This window comes from Parambassis ranga, chromosome 18, assembly GCF_900634625.1.
Source record: "Parambassis ranga chromosome 18, fParRan2.1, whole genome shotgun sequence".
Lineage (NCBI taxonomy): Eukaryota > Metazoa > Chordata > Actinopteri > Ambassidae > Parambassis > Parambassis ranga.
The window spans coordinates 5,140,308-5,161,865 of NC_041038.1; the positions used below are offsets into that span (position 1 = coordinate 5,140,308).

A 21,558-nucleotide genomic window follows, 5' to 3' on the forward strand; every position below is an offset into this window, starting at 1 on the left:
AATGGAGTCTGTAGCTTGAAATTTGTAAGAGGAGATACATTTGGCAGATGACCCTCGTTGAAGGGCTCTCATAGACTCCCATGTTAAAAATGACACCGAAATTGCTTAATATTTGAAAAATTATACTTTTTGGAAAAAAAAAACGTGAAGTTGAACCGGAATGTCCTTTGTGAGATGAACATTTTGATGTGAGATGAACATTTTGATAGTTGAATGGCTGAAATCGGTCAATGTATTCTGAAGATACGCTGCGCCAAAAAAAACGTACGGAAGAAGAAAAAAGAAGAAGGAAGAGGGTGAAGAACAATAGTTTGATTGCCTTGCAACGGCAATCAAACCAATAATACATCTATACAGCCACTAGGGGCGCTGGTTGTGTGACGGCTCTTCTTCTTTCGTCCGCCAAGCTACCGGAAATGTCCTGTCAAAAACCGGAAAAGACTAGCCGGATTTCAAGCTAGCTATACAAAATCAACAACAGAGGATTATCATCTGCATGAATATATCTAAGAGCTCTGTTTAAAGTCAGAATTATCTGTGTATACCAGGTGAGCCACGCTGTCAAATACTCCTACTCTATGTTATCTATATATTTGCTTTTCTTTCTGACAATAGCATGTTTGTAACGTTGTAGACCGACCTAGCCAGGTTTGACGTTAGCTTTGCAAAGCTTTTCTATATAAATCTGTACTCTATCTACACAGAAAAGGTATTTTGTATCATGTTAGCTAACAATGCAGATACATTAAAGCAGAATGGCATGACAGTGTGTCATGACATTTCTGTACTTTGTTCCTCTTTTGTCGCAGCTAAAGCTGTAAGCTCGTTTTTTTAAATATATTTTTTACAATATGTATACGATTACTGTCATATAGGTTTGACGGAAAAACAAAAACATTTAAATTTAAATAACCTTATTTAGTATCCGACCGTTTTAATAACAGTATAAAGTAATTAAATAAATATTCGCCAAAATTAGCCACTGTTTGTCAGCTAGTAACTGGTTAAATACGTAACTCATCAATACTTACTATCATTACAAAAAGATTATATGCATATATATGTGTAGTTTAGGCATCTTGAAAATAAGCTACAGGTTCATACCTTTTAACTAATATGTAGTATATAAAGATAATTATATAATGTAGGCTAGCAATACAACAGTGTGGAGTAGACGCCACCCTCCCTTTCTCAGCTCAAATCAGCTGTGACGTTTTTCAATACACCACAAAGATCCCTCCCTTAAATCCCACTCCTGTGTTCTTTTGTCCTATTTTTCTTCTTTCTGAAAACATAAAGGGATGTGATAGTGGAAAATTAGCATTTAAGCCTTCTTTTTGTACTGGAGGTGAAATCATAGTAACTTTTAATCATGGCTTTGAACAGACGACATTCTTATACTCCCAGGGTGAGTAACATGAAAGCCTAATATTAAATGTTTTATTTAGCAAATCACTGATGATTTTGATCATGCATTTATTTTTTTCATTATCGTAATAGTGGTGTGACTTATAAAAAGAAAGGGTTTGTGGAACTCACCATAAAGCGGATGTTGGAATCTGCTCTTTGCATAAATTGGATCAGCAGACTGAATAAAAATAATCTAAGTATTTCCTGTAGGGAAAGACAAAACTACTGTCGGTACAATTAACCCACAGTCAAACATTTTCCTCTTTAGTCCAGAAGAGTGTTTAAGTAGATCTACAAATATCAGAGAAAACAGCAAAATCTTGTGTTACAGCCTCTATTAAAGGTGCAATAAACCCCTTCTGTTTGGTTTCCTGTCCTGTAGTCTAAAACAGCATAAATTCACATGTCTCTACAGCGCCATAAAAGGCTTAGACTCTTACGGCAGTCCCAGTTTGTCTTGAATAAGGATCTTTGTTTTAGAAAAGGGCATGTTTGTTGAGACGTCTATTGTGGTTGAAGGCATATGACTGGGTACAATGTGTGTTTCTGTGCTCTGCAGTCATAATGCTCTCTTGTCATTGAATGTTTAAGACTTAATATTAAAACTGATTTAACATACTTTGTCATATATACATATATACTAGTAAGTTAGTAAAACTAACGTAACAAACAAGTTCTTTGGTATGTAATTACTTCACCTTTCACTGTTTATTCACCCTGTGACTCCTTCTGTCATCAACCCTCATTTCCTATATTAAACTTTTTCTCTCCTTATCTTACCCACCACCTGTGCTTTTCAAATCCCTCAGCTGACCAGCCCACTGATCAGCAAAATGAGCAGCGCAGGAACAGTGGAGAGTGCTAAACCTCCAAAGGTATGTTAATTCTTGCTACAGGCACAATAAAGTAAGCAAAGCAATAAATCAATTAGTGTATAATGACTCACAGTCTCTTATCTTCTCTTAGATTGGCTCTATGGTTGAGGTGACAGGCAAAGGTCAGCGTGGTACTGTTGCCTACATTGGTGCCACCCTCTTTGCCTCTGGAAAATGGGTAGGCGTCATACTGGATGAACCCAAAGGCAAGAATGATGGAACCGTGCAGGGGAAACGCTACTTCACCTGTGAGGAAAACCATGGGATATTTGTCAGACAGTCCCAGGTTAGTGACATTACACTGTGTGTTTGTAGTTGTAAATAGCCAAAGAGATGGGAACATTATAAAGATTGCATCCTCTATATGTTTATTGTTGAGTCACATTAGCATCTTTTGCTGATTTCACACTCCTATATCACTCTTTGCAGATCCAGGTGGTGGAAGAGGGTTCCAGTGCCACCTCACCAGATACTTCTGAGTCTAGCATGGCAAAGACCCTTAAACAAAAAGGTGAGCAAACACCTCAAACTCCTCTTTTCAAATACAGTGCTTGATGATCATAATCGTTGTTACTAATTCATTCATTTGTTTTTTCAGACATTCCTGAGACTCCAAAAACAACCAAGCAGGTAGGCAATCATATATTGGACGAATGATTTCTCACCGATTTACTAATTTATTTTTGTTATGAGCAACTAACAAGTTGATGACGTTGTGAGAGGATGTCAAACTTCTCATTTTTGTTTTTCTGAATACTTTTTGCAGACACCAGTGAACGTTAAGAAGGTAGAAACACTTAAATACAGCTTTGCCTTGGTTGTTAATTGCACTAATATGGCAGCTCATCCTTTTGCATTTTCAAGTTACTGTTCTCTATCTGTTGACATTTGCATGTGACAAAAGACATAACTCGTCATTGTTATTTTCAGTTTTTTTCCCCCACTTTATTCTTGTTTTTTTATGGTGAAGCCATCCTATGCACACAACTAAAGGCCAGATTTGTGACAGTTTCAAGGGCATCACAATGATGTCTGTCATTTCTCTGGCCTCACACCTCAGTGATGTTATGTCACTGTATCTTTAAAACTGTGCAAAGTCACTATTAGTCAATATAAACAGTCTGCTTCTTATGTGCTGCTAACCTCTTATCTTGCTTCATGGCTGGATGTGTGTGTGTGTTTGTGTATGTGTGTATGCGTGCTCATCCTTCCCTCTTCAACTCACCTCCTCCTCTCCTTCAGTCCTCTACCCGCCGCTCTGCAAAGGTGAGCTTGTTTACAGCAGACTAGAGAGGTCAAAGGGCACTTAACAGACTAAGAGTTTATTTCTAAAAAAGATATTAGTTTTACTTTCATGGTGGCAGCTTAAATCACAGTATCAGTATTCATTTCACAAGGTTTACATCAATATCAATATTGCGTTTTTTTTGAGGGTTCAAATTTAATTAGACACTTTGCTATTGAAATTTTCCTGGTTACACAACAGAGCTTAGAGGCAGCTGATTAGTTAGTTAATACACAAATGAATCCACAATAGAGCTTAGAGGCAGCTACTTGAGCCTTCAAATTGATATGAGTTATAGTCTGGTCTGTAAACAGACTCTTTGGTAAGGAACTGATTGTTTCAAAAACATTAAAAAAAACTGCTTCATAAGCCAATTTTTATAGTTAAAATAATTTAAGAACATGTATGTTGTCATTTCTGTTAAAATTATATGAATAAAATTTTGTAGCATTTAGTTTTACAAGTTACCCATCTGAGTCCTAACAGTCTCTGTGATCACACTGTGGCAGTGGAGTACGCCACGTCTTGCACCAGCTACCTCCCTCCCCTCCCTCTTGGTACGTCCCTCCGGCCGTCCCAGCGTGTCGCTGATGGTATGCTCACATCAGAGAAACTCACCTGTCACTTTACAGGGATTGGTGGAAAACTGGTGAATTAGTGGCACAGGTGCACCGGTGATAACATTCTGTGTGAGGGACACCGGGAGGTGGTGTGTTTTGGTGCTGTAAGATAAAAGCCAGAAGATTTCACACATTAAATGCAGTGATGTTTAGGGGGTTTATACATGTTGCATGTTGCATGTTATTTCTCCTTTCTTGGCCTTCTTCTTTCCTCAGCTTCTCCTTCGTCACTCTCTGACACATACCTGTCTTTGTCTACAGGGATCTCGTGAGAGTCTTTCCTCCTCGCTGTCCGGTGATGTCAGCGAGGTGCGTCTGTCCTCCCAACATGGTGCACTGGGGGCGCCTGTCGTGCCTCAGCCCAGCGGGTCGCCTGCAGCACCCTCTGCCTCCGTCCCAGCTACTCCAAGCAAGGTAGGTTGTTGACTATAAAAAAGGCATTTACTCTCATCTTTAAAAGAGGAAAAAACAGTACAGTCTGTAAATCAGGTCCCATTTTTCTTTTGATTTCTCATTAAAAAAATAATTTTACTGATTTTGTTCTATTTGGTCCATGTTATTGTTTGACCAGGTGGAACCTGCCATATCCAAGCAGGTAGAGTTTTCACATGGCTGTCTGCATGCTGATACCTGGCATGAGTTTACTAACAAACTCAAAGTGTCACAAGGGAAATGGCTCTCAGCACACCTTCTCTTCTTTACTATGGTTTAATTGTCCTTACTGTGAATATTTTGGTGATGATGCATGGGTTAACTTTCAGAGACACTGAACAAAACATTCCTAACCCTGTGTTAGAAGGGATTAATCTGTCTTTACCCTTTTAAATGTTTTTGCTTAAATGTCCAAAGGTGGAAGATAAATCTTTAATTAAAATAATAATCTTCTTGTTCTGGGATTGTAGAGGTAGGTCATGATTTTTAGACTCCACTAGATTCCACTAAAACTGAAGATCCTTCTATCCTGTCTTCCCCCTCCACCCATCCACCCTTCTTAGGAGGAAGATTCACTGCGAACCCAAGTCAAGGATTTGGAGGAGAAGCTGGAGACTTTGAAGATGAAGCGAATGGAGGACAAGGCCAAGCTGAAGGAGCTGGAGAAACACAAGATCCAGCTGGAGCAGCTTCAGGAGTGGAAGACCAAAATGCAAGAGCAGCAGAATGACCTTCAGAGACAACTCAAAGAGGCCAAGAAGGTACCCAGTAGTGTTCATAATTTTCTCTTTACTCATCACACTTATCTCTTTTAATGTTTATTTTCTAACTTTTCCACTTTGCAGGAAGCCCGGGATGCACAGGAGGCCAAGGAGCATTACATGGAAGAGATGTCTGACACAGCAGATGCCATAGAGATGGCAACACTGGACAAAGAGATGGCTGAAGAACGAGCAGAGTCACTGCAAGCAGAGGTGGACTCACTGAAAGAGAAGGTCGAAGAGCTCTCCATGGACCTGGAGATCCTCAGGCATGAGATTTCAGAGAAAGGTGTGCAAAAGAAAAGACGGACCAGCACAGAAGCTGAACAGCAAATGCAAACTAATGCACAATGATCTACAGCATCTCTTACTGATGTTCAAACACAGTCCCTCTTGTTGTTTCATGTCTCTGACAGGCACAGATGGAGCAGCCTCAAGTTACCAAGTCAAACAGCTGGAAGAGCAGAACAGCAGACTTAAAGAAGCATTGGTCAGGTCAGTGAAAGACACACTGTTCACTTCAACATCCATTAAATAATGTGCAGTAAAAAAACTGGAATCACATATTCCACAGGATGCGTGATCTGTCTGCCTCAGAGAAACAGGAGCATGTGAAGCTGCAGAAGCAGACAGAGAAGAAGAACACTGAGCTGGAGACTCTCAGGGCTCAGAAGGAAAAGCTGCAAGAGGAAGTCAAACAGGCGGAGGCCACCATTGATGAACTGAAGGAGCAGGTAAAGCCGGACAATAAAGATGATTATTGCTATATATAATACTGTAAGTTTCCAAGAAGCAGGAAGATGAAATATGACAAAATTTCTGTGTGCGTAACAGGTGGATGCTGCTCTGGGGTCAGAGGAGATGGTGGAGACTCTGACAGAGAGGAACCTTGACCTGGAAGAGAAAGTCAGAGAGCTGAGAGAAACAGTCACTGATCTGGTCAGTACAGCTACACTTAATAATAATGTCATTTTTGAAATGTAAAAATTCAGGAATTACTGTTTTTCTAATCAGTCTGTCACTTGGTTTGCTTTTTGTGCATCAACAGGAAGCCATCAATGAGATGAATGATGAGCTCCAGGAGAATGCCAGAGAGACAGAAATGGAGCTGAGAGAGCAGGTGGACCTGAGTGTAGCAAAGGTCAGAGAAGCAGAGAAAAGGGTGGAGGCTGCCCAGGAGACTGTAGCTGATTTTCAGCAGACCATCAGCAAATACAGAGAGCTCACCACCTCACTTCAGGTAGGTGCTAAGGAGGGGCAGCAAGAATCAGAAAGGTGTGAAGGTGTTAGGCGTGCAGTTTGTGAATGCCCTGACACTGTGTGTTCTGCACATTAGGAGGCCAACAGAGACCTGATCAGTCAGCAGAGTGCCAATGCAGAACAAGTTCAGCAGCCGCCTGCAGAGCTGTTTGACTTTAAGATCAAGTTTGCCGAGACTAAGGCCTACGCCAAGGTAGGAGAGCTGCATGATGAGTTTAACCAGTGTTTATTCATTTGCTTATTTAGTAAACACTCATCTCACTCCTCTGTGTCTCCAGGCCATTGAGATGGAGTTGAGAAAAATGGAAGTGGCCCAATCAAACAGACAGGTGTCACTGCTCACCTCCTTTATGCCGGACTCCTTCCTCCGCCATGGTGGAGACCACGACTGTATTCTGGTGCTCCTGCTCATCCCCAGGCTTATCTGCAAGGTATGAGACGCTCACTCTAAATTGGTTTGATGAGTCTGTTCTGGAAATAATGTGACTGTATCTTCTTACCTGAAGGCTGAGCTGATCAGTAAACAGGCCCAGGAGAAGTTTGATTTGAATGGAAACCTAACCCAGGGAACAGGATTCAGAGGGCCTGCAGGAGAACAGCGCAGCTTTGCTTCAGGACTGATCTACTCCCTCAGCCTGCTGCAGGCTACTCTGCACAAATATGAACAGTAAGAATCATACACAATACAATATGCAGTTATTATTGAGGAACTATTTGGATTTGTTTTTTTTATGTGTGAAATGAAACAATATGAAACAATCAATCAATAACCCCCTCTCCTGCCTCCAGGGCTCTGGGTACTTGCAGTGTGGATGTTTTTAAGCGCATGGGTACACTGTACTCTGAAATGAGCTTCCATGAGCGCTCTCTGGATTACTTCATAGACCTGCTGCATAAAGACCAGCTTGATGAGACTGTTCAGGTGGAACCCCTGACCAAGGCTATCAAATACTATCAGGTAAACAGTGTGTTTTTCTGTGTATTAAAGGCTCTGTCAAACTTACTGGAGGAGAGTTTAACACAGTCAAAACAGACATTCTAAGTTGACAACATCCTTCATTGTCTTTCAGCAACTGTACAGCGTCCATCTGGCAGATCACACTGAGGACTGCACAGTGCAGCTGGCTGACCACATTAAGGTACCGTACTTAAAGCTTCTTTAATAGTATAATGTAGCTGACACACATCTGTAAGGTAGATTTAACAAATTCACGTCACCCTCTCACCTCCAGTTCACCCAGAGTGCCCTGGACTGTATGGTGGTGGAGGTAGCTCGCCTGCGGGCATTCCTGGCTGCAGGACAGGAGAGCTCTGGCTTCACAGTTCTTCTGAAGGACCTGGACACCTCCTGCTCTGACATCAGACAGTTCTGTAAGAAGATCCGACGCCGCATGCCTGGAACTGATGTAGCTGGAGTTCCTGCTGCTCTCAACTTTGGACCACAGGTACATTTTTATGTGCAGGACTCATACAGACATAAAAATGATAGCATTACATATGTCTCTGACTGACATGTCACCTCTCATCTGGTAGGTGTCGGAGACGTTGACTGAGTGCAGGCGTCAGCTGACCCGTGTGGTTGCAGTGCTGCAGGAGGTGGCTGCATCAGGAGCTCAGATGGTTGCTCCAATGGGAGAACAGGAAGGTCTGCATGCTCTCAGACTGGATGACATCACCGCCAAGGCTGTGGAGCAGGTAGTGTCATGATGAACAGCCTAACACCATTCACACATAAAGACTTCCTTGGTGGAAACACATATAATTGTAACAACCAGTTGGATTTATTCTATAAAGAAATAAATTAAAATATTGTTACATTAGATTTTTTTAATTTTTGCTATCTCTAACTGTGCTTTTTCCTAATAAGGTATACGGCACCCATGGTGTGAATGGCCCAGAGTATCTTTGTCAGTCTTGCAGCTCTGTCATTGCTACCATGAACAAGATGGCTACAGCCATGCAGGAGGGAGAGTATGATGCTGAAAAACCACAAGGAAAGGTATGAGTATGCCTCACATTGATGTGTTGCATCATCCCAAGCCTATTTCTGCCCTCTGATTCTCACCATCCACCATCTGTTCCTGTTCCTAGACTCCTCCAGTGGAGATAAGAGCAGCCACCGTCAGGGCTGAGATGACTGATGCTGAGGGTCTAGGAGTCAAACTAGAGGACAGAGAAACAGTCATCAAAGAGCTCAAGAAGTCCCTCAAGATAAAGGTAACACACTGAAGATACGTCACAGAAACAAAGAATCTGAGTTTCAAGCTGACCCATATCCACCTTCCCCAGGGTGAGGAGCTGAGTGAGGCAAATGTCCGTCTGAGCCTTTTGGAGAAGAAGCTGGACACCTCTACTAAAGATGCAGATGAGCGTGTGGAAAAGATTCAGACCAAACTCGATGAGAGTCTCACTCTGCTGAAGAAGAAAGAAAAGTAGGAAGAGGCAGATTTCACAACCATTTTCTGTCATGCTTCTTATAATTCACTCACCCTTCTCTTTTTGTCATCCTCAGGGAGTTTGAAGAGACGATGGATGCTCTGCAGGCCGATATCGATCAATTGGAGGCAGAGAAGGCAGAGCTGAAACAACGCATCAATAACCAGTCGAAGATGACCATCGAAGGTCTGAGAAGCTCAGCTGCATCAGGGATCGCCTCCATTGTACAGGGATCTGCAGGAGGTGAGTTAATGTGTGGTTACCCTTACTTCCCATCAGTGGTTTATGTTCATAGCAGTCTGTGCAAATGCAACAGGTTTTGGATAAATATCAATAAATAGTAATCTCCCACCTTTCTCCTGTTCCTCCACCAGGTCTGCCTCCCTCCATAGCAGGTCCAGTACAAGTGGTGGACTCCCCTCTCCTCAGGCAGCAGGTTGAGGCTCAGAGGCTGAGCATTAAACACCTCAAAAATGAGAACAACAGGCTAAAGGTACACTGAAAGATTATAATTGTATTATGCACATATGCAGCTTGTGTTAAACTTTATGATATTGACCTGTTACCTCTAGGCAGAAAAGATGAGAGCCCAGCTGGCCTCCTTGCCACCACTCTGCCCACCCAAACTGCCACAGGTGTCCAAAGACAGCTCCATGCCTCCAGAGGGACTCAACACCGGCATCTACCGCAGGACTGACCAACTGCTGGCAACGCTGCTCAAGCTCAGTGCAGAGGTTAAAGTAGTGGACATCACTGGGAAGACTGCTGGTGTGTACATTTTCAGTGTCTGGAGTAATTTTGTTGCTGCCATTACCAGCAGATTAAACAGGTTCCCCTCTCCTGTGATTCCTACAGTTAGTGCTAGCGCCCAGCTGTTGGAGCAGACCGCTCGACTGCAGAACCTCAGTGATGCTCTGGACAAACTCAAGGTGACACTTTAAGACTCATCACTGTTACCATGCGCAACAGCTAACAAGACCTAAAGGTCACATGACAATTTTACACTTTCTTTCAGGGTGAGGTAGCTGAACATGTGGTCTCACATCAGCCAGGAGCAAAGGCCTCCTCTGACTTTGCCACATTTCCAGTCTCTGCCTTTGTTAAGGTAGTATCATATTTACAACTTCTGTCACCTGATTCATAAACATTTCCTTGATACATCTCAAATCTTGTTGTGTACTGTGGTGTATAATGACAAAGGCTTTCTGATTGGTTTTCAGGCCAAGGAAGAGAAACAAGGAGGAACAGTGTTTGTGGGTCGTGTTGCCATTCCTTGCACCCATGGACAGGAACAAGTCCACCGCCTCGTCCTGTCACAGCAGCAGCTGCAGCAAGTCCACCGTCTCCTCATGGTGTAAATCAATACAACACTGGCTTACAGCCATGGCTGACATTCCAGCTAACACTTCAATCCAGCATTCTATTTATCCCTTTTTCTTTTCACTATTCTCAGGAAAGTGTCTAGACAGAGCACTAATATTATTGTCCGACAGCAGCATCACTTTATTGACAAAACAGAATGTCAGGTGTTTCATTCATCATTTCAGACTGAAGGTCACATTACGAAGGTGTCATGATCAGTTTTGTGGAAACAATATTTTTCTGTACTTGCACCAATTGATGGCTTCTACCCTTTGTATCTTTTGTAATCGTAGTAATTTGAGCAATAAAAGTAAGCAGTTGAATTCAGAGTGTTATCGCTACTAAAGTTCGTGGCCTTATTTCAGACTAGCTTCCAGCTGATCAAGTGTATCAGGCAGAAATGAATGTTTCCAAGATGAATTGTGTACACTTCAGAGCACCACTTTCACTTGCATTTTATTCATATTAAGGAACAAAACTACATTATACTCCAATAGATTAAGTGATGTTACTAAAGGGCAGCAGGACCATACTATTAGTGGTCTGGGCAAACCATTGCAATAGTTTCTGTGTCACTATTGAGTAGACAGGGTTATCAGTTGGAATCAGAGTATGTTGGAATCAGACGTAAATATTGAGTAAGTCGCTACATAACATACATGTTTGAAAAAAAAGAGTCATTTAGAGTCAACAGTAGAGAAACAAGTAACAAGCTGTAAATCACAGACATCCTTATCATAGTCCGGTCTTGAGACCTTTGTGTCAACTTTAATAGAACTGTAATTAGTAGTGCACAATTAAAATACAGTAAAATAAAAAAAAACAGTAAAAACAGTGCACTATAGTTACATTAAGCAACAGCTGGTAAGATGACAGAGGTTTACATCACACCTCTGCCTCAGTAGTAGTGGCCATGACGATCATACCGATTGTGGTGAGGGTATGGAGCATAGTGTTGTCTTCTGTAATGGCGGCTTCGCATCAGATCCCGATGATGGTGCCCTCTGTAGCGCTCGTGGTGGTCGGACAGCCCATGTTCAAACCCTGCATGATGTACAGGTTATTAATTAAACTGGCTGCTACTCAAACATGCCTGTTACTCATTAAAAAGGACTTACTAGATCACAACTGACTTCAATTTTTGTTTTTAAACATAGTGATATTTGACTGAAATATTTGAACTGGTGGTTTTGCTGAATGACAGGATGTTATTCAGAGTTTTTCAGTTTACTTACCATACCGTCTATGCCAGTCACTCTCAAATCTGTTATGCTGGTAGTCTCCAGACATATTGGAGAACATTGTTGGATGCCGTTCTGAAAGCCAGATGAGAGGAAGAGATAATTGGTCAACAGACTAGAGCCTGTACCAGCAGATAAAAAGAAATTTGGTCATTCTGTGTCACATGATCAGAATAATAACATTACATATGAGGCAAGAAAACTTTTAAACTGTTTTTACTTTAGATTATAGATTTAAGAAAAGTTAATTCTTCTGATGTATTACCCGTCTTCGTTTCACTCCTTGAGTCTGGTTGATTGTTTGTGTCATTCAGGTCTAGAAAGGACCAAATCATTCAATCAGTCCTAACTTACACTGGGAGAGGACATTTCTGTGTGTGTGTGTGTGTCTTGTCCTTTCTTCTCACCAAGTGTAGTCAATGGAGACGGCAGTATGACCCCCCAGGCCTGTGCGATATGTCGCAGTAAAAGAAAAGTAATCCTGCGGTGGGCAATGGCATTCCAGTGTATGCCATCTGTTATCCGATGATGGAGGGACAAGCGAAATTGAAAATGGAGGTCCAAGACATCCACTCCGTGCGCGTCTGCCAGAGTCCCACTATAGAAATTGGCTTCAATTACATCAGACCACAGGTTGGGAGCCTTGTGCCTAATCTGAGGTAGAAAAAAAGGGTTTAATCCAAACAGCAGACTGGAAACAGTACAGAGAAATAAGTGTCTTGTCCTTTATCACCCTATTTCTAGAAAAAAATGCTGCTGTATATACAATGTAGTAAGAAAGTACCTTAATTAAACATACAATCTCCCATACACCACTAAGTAGGAGGTCTCAGCATTGTCACCTTAATAAAAGCTTCCCATATCCAGGGACGATACAAATGAATGCTGACATACCTCAGGTACCAGGAAGCCTCCTTTGATGCTCTCTCCGAGGGGCATAGTGAGGTTCCATATGATGAGTGTTTCCTGTGGGAGGATCCATCTGAGCTCCTCAAAGAACGTATTTAGGTTCTCTCTGTATTCGTCTACCCATTCAACGCTGTACCTACAAGCAGATATGTACAACAAGTTGAGAAATGAAGATACACTCATACTAAGAGGTCTCAATCAAAAGGAATTAATTTGACCCATCCACCTTGAAACATCCCAAACACAAGAATTGACAATGATGACATCTGGTGTCAAGCCTTGCCGGAAGTCTTCCAAGACACTTTGCATGTAGCGTGAGAAAATGCGCGTCACAAAATAAAAACGGACCAGATGGTGAGGCGCCTGAAACTGCCGAACCTCCCTGTACGTTGTCCCATTGTGCAATGAGTCCAGGCAACCTCCTTCCACCAGGCAGTCCTGCTCGAAGCTCATCTCCCCCTGAATCGGAATCAGAAATACTTTATTAATCCCAGGGGGAAATTGCTGAAGGAGGAAGATTAAGACATTTATGGAGTCAGTATCACATTTACTCAGCTGAGAGATGCTTGCACATTAACATAACCCCTTATTTTACTTTTTATATGGGAATGTAAACCTGCTAAATGTTCATCCTTGCCTTGCTCTTGAGCTGTTTCACGGTGAGATATTTCTCCTTTTGTAGCAGCAGGACAAGATCCTTGTATATGGAGCGATGAACTGAGGAGAAAATACACCAGTCTAAATACAGCAGCCATACACATTAAATATACACCAGACTGTTGGAATAAAGTCAAAAACACAGGCTGACTGTAAGAAAACTGTTTAAACTAAAGTGTGACTTACTGGAGTCTCCCAGCACCACAACGAACTTGTTATGGAGCAGCTGACTGGCCTGCTGGTGGCTCACAGACCTCATGACTTCCTTCTGTTAATTATGACAAACACAGATCCGCTACTCATCACCCATGCAGTGAGACCATAAACTGAGTGAGGCCTTACAAATGTTTACAGAATATCTTCAAACGTGAACATAAATGCGCAGTTTGTACACATAACCCGGCCTTAACAAGATACTTTAACTTTGATTTACAATAAATTACTCACCATGGCTGAAGCTGGATGCAAACGTTACACTGCTAATGCTAAATGTAGCTAACACCAAACTGCACTAATTTTAAACTTTGCCTACTTGACTGAAAAGTCAATAAATCGAGACGCCCCTATAAAGTGCTAAACTTTCAAAAGCTATCTGACGGCTGAAACGAGTTTAAAAAAAATCCCTCCATCTAGCCATCTGTAGCTTGAGTGTAGGGAAAAAGCGGACTCTTTCAAAACAGGCAGGTGTCGTTAATTAAATGACACATTCATTGGCCCTCGGACAAATGTAGTGCACGCTGTATTCTTTATTGCGACGAGCCTAATGTTACCTTTAGTGACCCCCTCTGCACTGTATAAGAAAAACGTATTTTTGGCAACCTGCATAATTTGGAACGGTTTATTTTGTTTTCATTCAATGTCTTTATTGATATTTCCAAATTACCTTCAAACAACAAAGCAACATGTGCAAAAACACATTTAACAAACTAAATTAATAATAAATAGATACAAGTACACAAGTTCACATTAAAAGGAGCACATCCATAAAGTCCATACAATCATCTAACTAACATCTTTACATAAAAGTAAAAGTTTCAATCAAAGTCACTGTCTTCATCATAATCTATAACTTGTATTGGATCTTTTTTCTTCTCTTCTTTTTCCTCCTCCTCCTCCTCTGCCTCTTCATCTTCATCTTCTTCTGTCTGGTCTTCTTTCTTAGCCTCATCCTGGTGAAACTCCTCATATATCCCATTCAAAGCCTTTGCTGCTTCCAGAGACACTTTCAGGTGTCCTATGACCTCCTTGTCTTCATCCACACTCACAACTGGGACAAAGAAAAACACATTTATGCATTATAAAAAAATATATTTATCACACATTTATTATTAAATATAGTGTTAGCAGTTTTAATTACAACACATACTGTCAATTTGTTGTTCAATCACATCATTTCCACTAAGCAACAGTTCCTGTAGGTCCAGGTAAGCATGTCCAACGTCCAGACACTCCTCATCATCGTCCATTGGTTCACTGACTACTGTGAACTTTAACCTGCCACGACACAGCAACATTCATTTTGTGATGTGAGAGGCGATTGATAAGTTTGTGGCATTGGCTAAAACAAGTCTTTTTTTTTAGAGAACCTTGGAGTTGTATTTACACAAAACATCAACATTACCTGCCCTGGTTGGGGTCAGTGCCCTCCAACATGGTGTAGAGATACTGTCTGAGCGAAGCTGCCTGGGAACCATTCACATAAATGACTGAAAGAGAGGGACATTTGTGGTTGATGTCCATTTTTCATCATAAATGAAGACACAAGCAGACAGAAAGTTCTCACCTCGTGTGAAGTTGTAGTGAATTTCTTCTCCTTCTGTGGGTTTTCGGAGGGACATGGGTGTTTCAGTTGTTTCCATCGGTACCCCCAGCAGCCGATATTCCACATAGACCCGTTGCACCGACGCATCCAATGCCACGTTTGAGGATGGTTCAAACGTCAAGGACAGAATCTCAACTTTAAGTTTGTCCCCCTTTAACAAAATGTCATTCAAACTTATTCCAGTACAGCTAGATTGTTGTAGAGTATTATCATATATGATTAGTTTTCTTGTCTCAGCCAGTTTCAGCTGTACCTTCCTCATTTTTCTTTTTGGTGGAAAGATGATAATGTCGCTTTGTAAGGAACTTGCTTCTGAAGAGTCACGGGCATCACTGTCTCCATCAGCAACTGTATGGAAAATAACAGGAAAAGGATTTGCTGCTTATGTTTTCATTCTGGATTTTGTAAAACAAACTGTAGCTGTAAAAACCTTTTTAATTTAAGGACTTAAATTACTAAAAGGGAGTAAAAACAGCTTACCACTCTCACTCCTCCCCTCTTCTTCCCCCTCTTCAACCATTGACATCTGATCCAGAGAGGGAAGATCCTGAAGAAAAAGCAGTTATATGAGACCATTCATCATCAAGTCCTGAGTTTCTTTGCCATTGTTTAGCATGAGGAGAACTCTGCACCATGTAGTTTTCAGGGTTTTAGGAGTGAACAGACCTGAGTCCTGGCATCACTGGCAGAGCTTTTCCTGGACAGAGTGGTCAGTGATTGTCTAGAAGACCTTCCCTCTGATGATCTTCAATTAGATTTTTGTAAAAACATTTTTCAATGCTAATGAGGATTCAGGGGAATGATTTCATACATACATTACATCTTGGTAACGGAACTGATTTTGAATGAATATGCAACTTACTTGACAGATACTAAACGAGAGGGTGAGGTCAGTCTGGGTTCAGGCGTCAGGTGTGGTGTTCTCTGAAAAAGTTCAGGTGACCTCTTGGTAGACCTCTTCCTGCCTCTGGATTGGCTCTGCTCTGGCCTTAAGTCCTGTGAGCTTTTCTGCTTGACAGTCGGAGGCTTCAGCTTTGAGAAGAGGAATGTATTAGTGCACAAACAAAACTTTAATGTGTATAAAAAACACTCATAAACACATAATTCAACCTTAAGCCTTACCCCAGCTTTTATCTCTTTCTGCACAGCTTTGGTGTCTCTGGACTCATGTTGCTGAGTCTGTGGTAAAACAGGTATTAAGCCAGGAAACAGAAGGGGACACAGTATATCTGAACATATGTTTACTGCGCTTCTTATCTGTACATACACAATAGAAGATAATATTAATAGAAAAATGCAGCTCCTCAGAAAATGATAAGCAACATCACCTTCACCCTGGGCTTGGCTATAGGCCTGTGTGATCTTTCAGCCTCCTGTCTTCGCCTTTCCTCTCTTTCAATGCTCTGCTCATCCTCTCCCCTTTCCTGTCGACCTTGCAAGGCATCCACCGGAGGCTGAAAGGGGTACTTCCATTTCATCACAACTCTGACCATGCCCCGAGGTCCACCAGCCGAATCCCTCAGAACATAATCACCTGGCAGGTGTCATTGAGGTGGATGAGTGTGTAACATAAAAAATGGCATATTGTAGATTACTTCCTCCTCTTCTATTTTATCTCTCTCACTCTCACCTTTGATCTCTCTGCCTGTAGCCAGGGCTCGCATTGGGATTGGGGTCTTGGCCAGGTAGGCTGGTGGCATTTGGTCATCACTGTCATCAAACACGTAAACCCATAGACTGCTAGACCTGGGCAAAAGTGCAGTCAGATGTGTTAGTGGGTTAAAGAAGCAGCACAACATTTTGTGAAAAAAGTGAAATTTTAGTACCTGAGATAGTGCAGCACGTCATTTGTTACTGCCAGTGGGTAGCTGGTGGCATCATTGAACAATGGATCAGCAGTGCACTGCACTGTTTGAGAGACATGAGGTGGCAGGTCGTAGAACCTGTATGTCAGGTATGCATCAGGAAGGAGTCCAGGCCATCGAGCATTGAGACCCACACAGCGCTCCAACAGTACCACAAGTTCATTGGGAATACCTCCTCCATAGTCATGTAGCTCCTGCCATAAATAAATAATGATATGAGGACAAATGTTTGGTAGGAAAACATCCTAATTTAAAGGGTAAAATTAAACAAATTATGAAAAAAATGGTTTTGGTTGTATGTGCTGGGACTGTGCTGGTCAGATTTCTTTCTGCTTTACCTCATGACCACTGTCTTGCCAGCCAAGAGAGACCTGCACAGGACTCCTCTGTGTCATTGTTCTCCTGTCAGCTCTGCTCTCAGTCACAGCATTCACAGGCTCTGCAGGAGGGAAGAGACGCACCCAGAAATCCACCACACCAACCGTTTCCCCCTCATGTCCTAGGAGACAGACAGAGTTTTGTAATTTATAAAGGGAAATGATCTTCAAATCTATTGTATAGATTTTTCTTCATAAAATTTGCTAACCTGTGATACCGACATGTCCACAAATACGCTCTCCTCTCCTTTCCATTGCACCCATAAGAGACATTTGTCCACTTCCATGGGTCACAAACCTCACACCTCCCAATGCCTGGTGAAGCTCCACCCTGACTTTTGACCCCTGTCCTCCCAGCCTGCCCAGATCCCGAACTGTCAGAGCATAGCGGGACGTGAAGCCATAGTTTGGTTGGCCTCCAGACACCAAAGGAGTGGAGTGCATTTCAAAGTCCAGCAGGCTGTAGGTGCAGAAAGTCACAATGTCTTCACCCCCTCCTGGATGGATGCTGTGCATAACACGTAGCCCAGCTGGAGTGAAGGTGGCGGCCTGGAGGTACAAAAAGAACTCATATAACCTTTCAACTTGGAGTTATTGAGAATGAAACAACATCTTCAGCTGTAGGGCTTTTACTTTAAGGTGTATCTCCAACAGTGATTCCCCAGCCTTCAGCTGAGAAAACGGCATGTCGTCCTCAATGGGCTGCACCACCTCCTGATCTCCAGCTGGCCAGGTGTACTGTATTGGTATGGTCCGTTTGTAGTTCCTGGGGCTGTATGCCAACTCTTTCAACTGGGCTGGATGGCCATGGAAAGGTCAAAGGTCAGAGGTTTTAGTCCTAGTGACACCACTATTAATACAGAAGTATGTCTCCTTGTTGTTATACCTTGTAAACTATTTATCTGTAAAGCTCTTTTTGATAAAAGTTTGTCCTTCTCTGCTATCCTCCTCCTGCTCTCCTCCCTCTCTCTCTCCACCCTCTGGTTGATAGTATTTAACTCTTCCTTAGGGAGGAAATAGAATTTTTAACTCCAATCAGTATCACTGCTTATTTCAATTATTACAAACTATGTGCATTTAAAATGTGTGTGCACCTGCAGGTCTTTAGTGATCCGGTGCTCCAGCAGCAGCAGGTTTCTGGTTTTCTGTAACTCCAGTACAGTTTCAGCATGCGATGCCTGGATCTTTACCAGCTCACGGGTTGAATCTTCCACCTTCCCATCAGCTAAGAGGAAGTGCAGACCCTCCCTGCTTTCCTGCTGCATTCGAAATGCCTGTAGATACAGTGACAAGGGTTAGGTTATTCAATTATTGTGTTCATTGGATAGACGTGGTACAAATAGGTACAAACCTTAATCTGCACAAGAGTTTCACTGAGATCTTCAACACTCATGTCAAACTCCTGGAAGAGAGCAGAGTGAGAGGACAAAAATGGTGTCAGGGTACAATATAACCCACATACCGAGACGGAAGGATGAAATATATGTTCAAAGACACGTTATTCACTTTTTAGTTTCTAACCTTGGTGACAGAGTCCAGTCTGTCCTGCAGATCAGAGACCTGCTCTTTGTACTGGAGAACTTGTTGTTCCAGATGTTTGTCACTCTTTAACCCAGTGAAATCTAGATGTCGCATAAACATACATGCAGATAATGCAAATGTCCATTTATGGCTTAACATAGTGGAAAACACTGATGTAAATTCAATGTAACTAAAGCAGACCACCCTGCTGATACTCCTCACCTCTTTCCCGCTCTCTCTGCTCCTCTAGTAGCTCCTTCTCCTGCTCCATTCTCTCCATCTGCAGCTTCAGCTTCCGTCGCTCCTCCCTTTCCACCTGCAGCATTTCCTCCAGTCTCTGGATATCCATCCTGCTGGTGTTTTCCACCATGTTCTCCCTCTCCTGGTCCTCTATTCTAGGTGGTATCACCTGACCACCAGGGTTACTTTGAGCAGATAAAGTTCTAAAAAAAAAGGAAACATGAGAACAATAGGTTTTATTCTAGGCCAGCCTAAAATAAAAATCTTACCTCTCCAGCAGAGTGTCATAGTTCTCTTTAATCAGATCCCTCTCTCCCTCCAGGTCACATATCCTCTCTTGGAGCTGAAAGAAAAAACATCTGAATCTAAAAACCTACCTGACACCATATAACACTATATTATGCTCTTATTTCTTGTATGCATGCAGCTACAGCTACCTTGTCCAGTGTCTGCAGAGACAAGGTAGTGGTGGTTAGCTGTCCCTCCAGTGCCAGAGCTCTCTGTCTTTCCTGCTTCAGCTGCTCAGTCAGTTCCTCCACCTTCTCCAGCAGAGCTCCCTGACTTTCCCTCAGTGACCGCTGACTCTGGGGAGAAAACACAGCACAGTCAAAATGATAAGAAGTATTATTCTAGTATTTGATATACCGGTATTCACTTGAATATGAATGTACCTGTTCTAACTGACTCTCAAAGGCCTAGAAAAAAGATAAAGAAAGATACAGTCTAGTAAACTGCTGCTGAGAGAATATAGTACATAAAGAATGGTGTTTAGCTGAATGAACGGCTGACAAACCTCTTGCAGGTGAGTGAACTTTTCCTGAGAAACTCTCAGTGCAGCACCCTTCTCTGAAAGCTGCTTTTGTAATCGAATTAGATCCACATTCTCTCTGATGGTTATTCTGTCAGAAAAAAAGATATTATAATTCATCTTATAATGTTGTCCATTTCATGAAACATTCATGGCAAATTGTGCAAATTACTGCGTGACTTCAGGAGAAAAAAAATAAAATTTAGACAGGGCACAAAGTAGAACGTTATTTTATTTTATTTTACTCACTTGTGTCTGTCTGCTTGTTGCTTCCTCATCTCTCTAACAGTTCCATCAATCTCTTTGTCCTTCTCTCTCAGTGTGTCTCTGAGTGTCTGGACTGTCAGCTCCATTTCGGCCATCCTCACCTGCTCTGCCACACTTGACCTGCTGAAGAGGGGAGAGATGATTTGAATCAGTGGAGCATGAAGGACGGAGGAGAAACACATGTAGTGTTAAGAAGAAGTAGAAAAGGTTAGATGATCAGGGCTTACTAGAAAGATAGAAAAGAAAGGGATGGAATGTAGAGTTACAGTAAGATGGGGTCTGAATGTCACACTTACAATCTCTCCATCTCTGCCCTGGTGTCTTCAAACGTGGGGCCATAGCGGGGGGGTGCAGTCTGAGCTGCCCTTCTGACTCCGCCCTCCCCTTCCAGATTTTTACCTTGCAAAAACAAAAGTATAAATGGAGGTAAACATTTTATTGGCCTCCATTAACGTGATACAACACCCCCACTGCACACACCTTTGCTGAACTTGTATGGTGTGCGTGCACCAAGGTCCAGGATGTGCTGCTTTGCCAGGCTGAGTTTGTTTTGTAACACTCCTTTCTGGCTCTCCAGCATTACCACACGGGCTTCCAGTTCCTGTATGGTGTCCTCCATGTCCCTCTCTTTCACACCACTGGACCCGGGACGGGCCTGGCGAAGACGCATCAACCTCGTGGACATCCTGAGAAAAAGTGGTGTTAATCAAATTTGGCTACATTAGACATGAGGGGAACAGCAAGACAGTTATTTATCATCTTAAACAACATACTGAGACAGCAGCACAGAATGTCCTAGTTTGAAAAATGGATGATACAGATGGTGGTGGGTACAGAGTGTGTGTGGCTTTTTGTGATACTATGTGTTACCTGCGCAGCCTCTGCTCCTGTGTGCGTGTGTGTTGTCTCAGCTCACTGTTCTCTTCCTGCAGCCGGAGACACAAGTCCTCCAGGTGTTCCCTGGGAAACCTAAACAGGCGCTGAGGATCAGCTGGACAGAGAGTGACACAGAAAACTGAAAATTCCAGTAAGGAACACGATTTATGAGCACTTTTGAATCTATCACAATTTAAGTGAATTCTGATAGGAGGAAGTAAGTAAAGTTCAACCTTTTGTCTTCATGACATGATGCTTCTTCCATGGCTTGACGTCACGCAGAGTATCTGAAAAAAAGCAGCAAAGTGCTGTCTGCATCAAATAATTCACACCAACATGTGTTTAAATGCGGGAGACAAACCTGGGACAGTTGGCATCAGCCCCCCTCTCATCAGCCCCACATCCCTGACTGGGAGATCCCCGGCCGTCTCGTCCACCACTAGCGACATCACACCTCTCCCTTAGATTCAGCCAGTCGGAAAGTTCCAGTCTTACCAACTGGAGTGTGCAGGAAATAACACTCTTTTAAACATG

The 21,558-nt window shown here is 42.4% G+C and overlaps 3 protein-coding genes across 6 annotated transcripts; 1 reads left to right on the forward strand and 2 right to left on the reverse strand.

Moving 5' to 3' along the window:
- The first annotated feature begins 417 nt into the window (after positions 1-417).
- LOC114450838 (dynactin subunit 1-like) lies at positions 418-10,773 on the forward strand. Of its 4 annotated transcripts, none has more exons than XM_028429241.1 (31): positions 418-548; positions 2,220-2,285; positions 2,377-2,571; positions 2,715-2,796; positions 2,884-2,915; positions 3,052-3,072; positions 4,080-4,163; positions 4,452-4,604; positions 4,762-4,785; positions 5,186-5,383; positions 5,468-5,672; positions 5,800-5,878; positions 5,958-6,117; positions 6,218-6,322; positions 6,432-6,623; positions 6,720-6,836; positions 6,922-7,074; positions 7,150-7,310; positions 7,433-7,601; positions 7,714-7,782; positions 7,876-8,088; positions 8,177-8,338; positions 8,511-8,642; positions 8,735-8,860; positions 8,933-9,075; positions 9,156-9,322; positions 9,454-9,572; positions 9,652-9,847; positions 9,935-10,008; positions 10,095-10,184; positions 10,300-10,773. In XM_028429241.1, exons 2-31 carry the CDS (start codon positions 2,244-2,246, stop codon positions 10,435-10,437), a joined length of 3,801 nt encoding a protein of 1,266 aa, XP_028285042.1. In that variant the 5' UTR covers positions 418-548; positions 2,220-2,243; the 3' UTR covers positions 10,438-10,773. The 4 variants fall into 4 exon arrangements, with proteins under 4 accessions (XP_028285042.1, XP_028285040.1, XP_028285041.1 ...); XM_028429239.1 differs by lacking the exon at positions 418-548 and adding an exon at positions 1,287-1,408; XM_028429240.1 differs by lacking the exons at positions 418-548; positions 4,762-4,785 and adding an exon at positions 1,287-1,408.
- A 215-nt stretch (positions 10,774-10,988) lies between these two features.
- fam113 (family with sequence similarity 113) lies at positions 10,989-13,866 on the reverse strand. The gene is made up of 9 exons (XM_028429243.1): positions 13,696-13,866; positions 13,435-13,516; positions 13,229-13,308; positions 12,818-13,050; positions 12,577-12,727; positions 12,090-12,336; positions 11,948-11,998; positions 11,677-11,757; positions 10,989-11,485 (listed from the first exon to the last, which is right to left on the reverse strand). The coding sequence occupies exons 1-9, from the start codon at positions 13,696-13,698 to the stop codon at positions 11,340-11,342; spliced, it is 1,074 nt and encodes a 357-aa protein (XP_028285044.1). The 5' UTR covers positions 13,699-13,866; the 3' UTR covers positions 10,989-11,339.
- Positions 13,867-14,282: 416 nt separating this feature from the next.
- On the reverse strand, positions 14,283-21,473 carry rpgrip1 (RPGR interacting protein 1). Its single transcript, XM_028429767.1, has 30 exons — positions 21,386-21,473; positions 21,258-21,311; positions 21,019-21,139; positions 20,629-20,834; positions 20,445-20,547; positions 20,131-20,271; positions 19,867-19,972; positions 19,745-19,768; positions 19,511-19,657; positions 19,343-19,416; positions 19,056-19,276; positions 18,834-18,934; positions 18,664-18,714; positions 18,407-18,586; positions 18,199-18,316; positions 17,946-18,109; positions 17,522-17,861; positions 17,274-17,434; positions 16,897-17,129; positions 16,701-16,816; positions 16,399-16,604; positions 16,193-16,249; positions 15,933-16,102; positions 15,737-15,815; positions 15,554-15,617; positions 15,324-15,406; positions 15,032-15,221; positions 14,870-14,954; positions 14,615-14,742; positions 14,283-14,515 (listed from the first exon to the last, which is right to left on the reverse strand). The coding sequence occupies exons 1-30, from the start codon at positions 21,471-21,473 to the stop codon at positions 14,283-14,285; spliced, it is 4,044 nt and encodes a 1,347-aa protein (XP_028285568.1).
- Between the last annotated feature and the right edge of the window lie 85 nt (positions 21,474-21,558).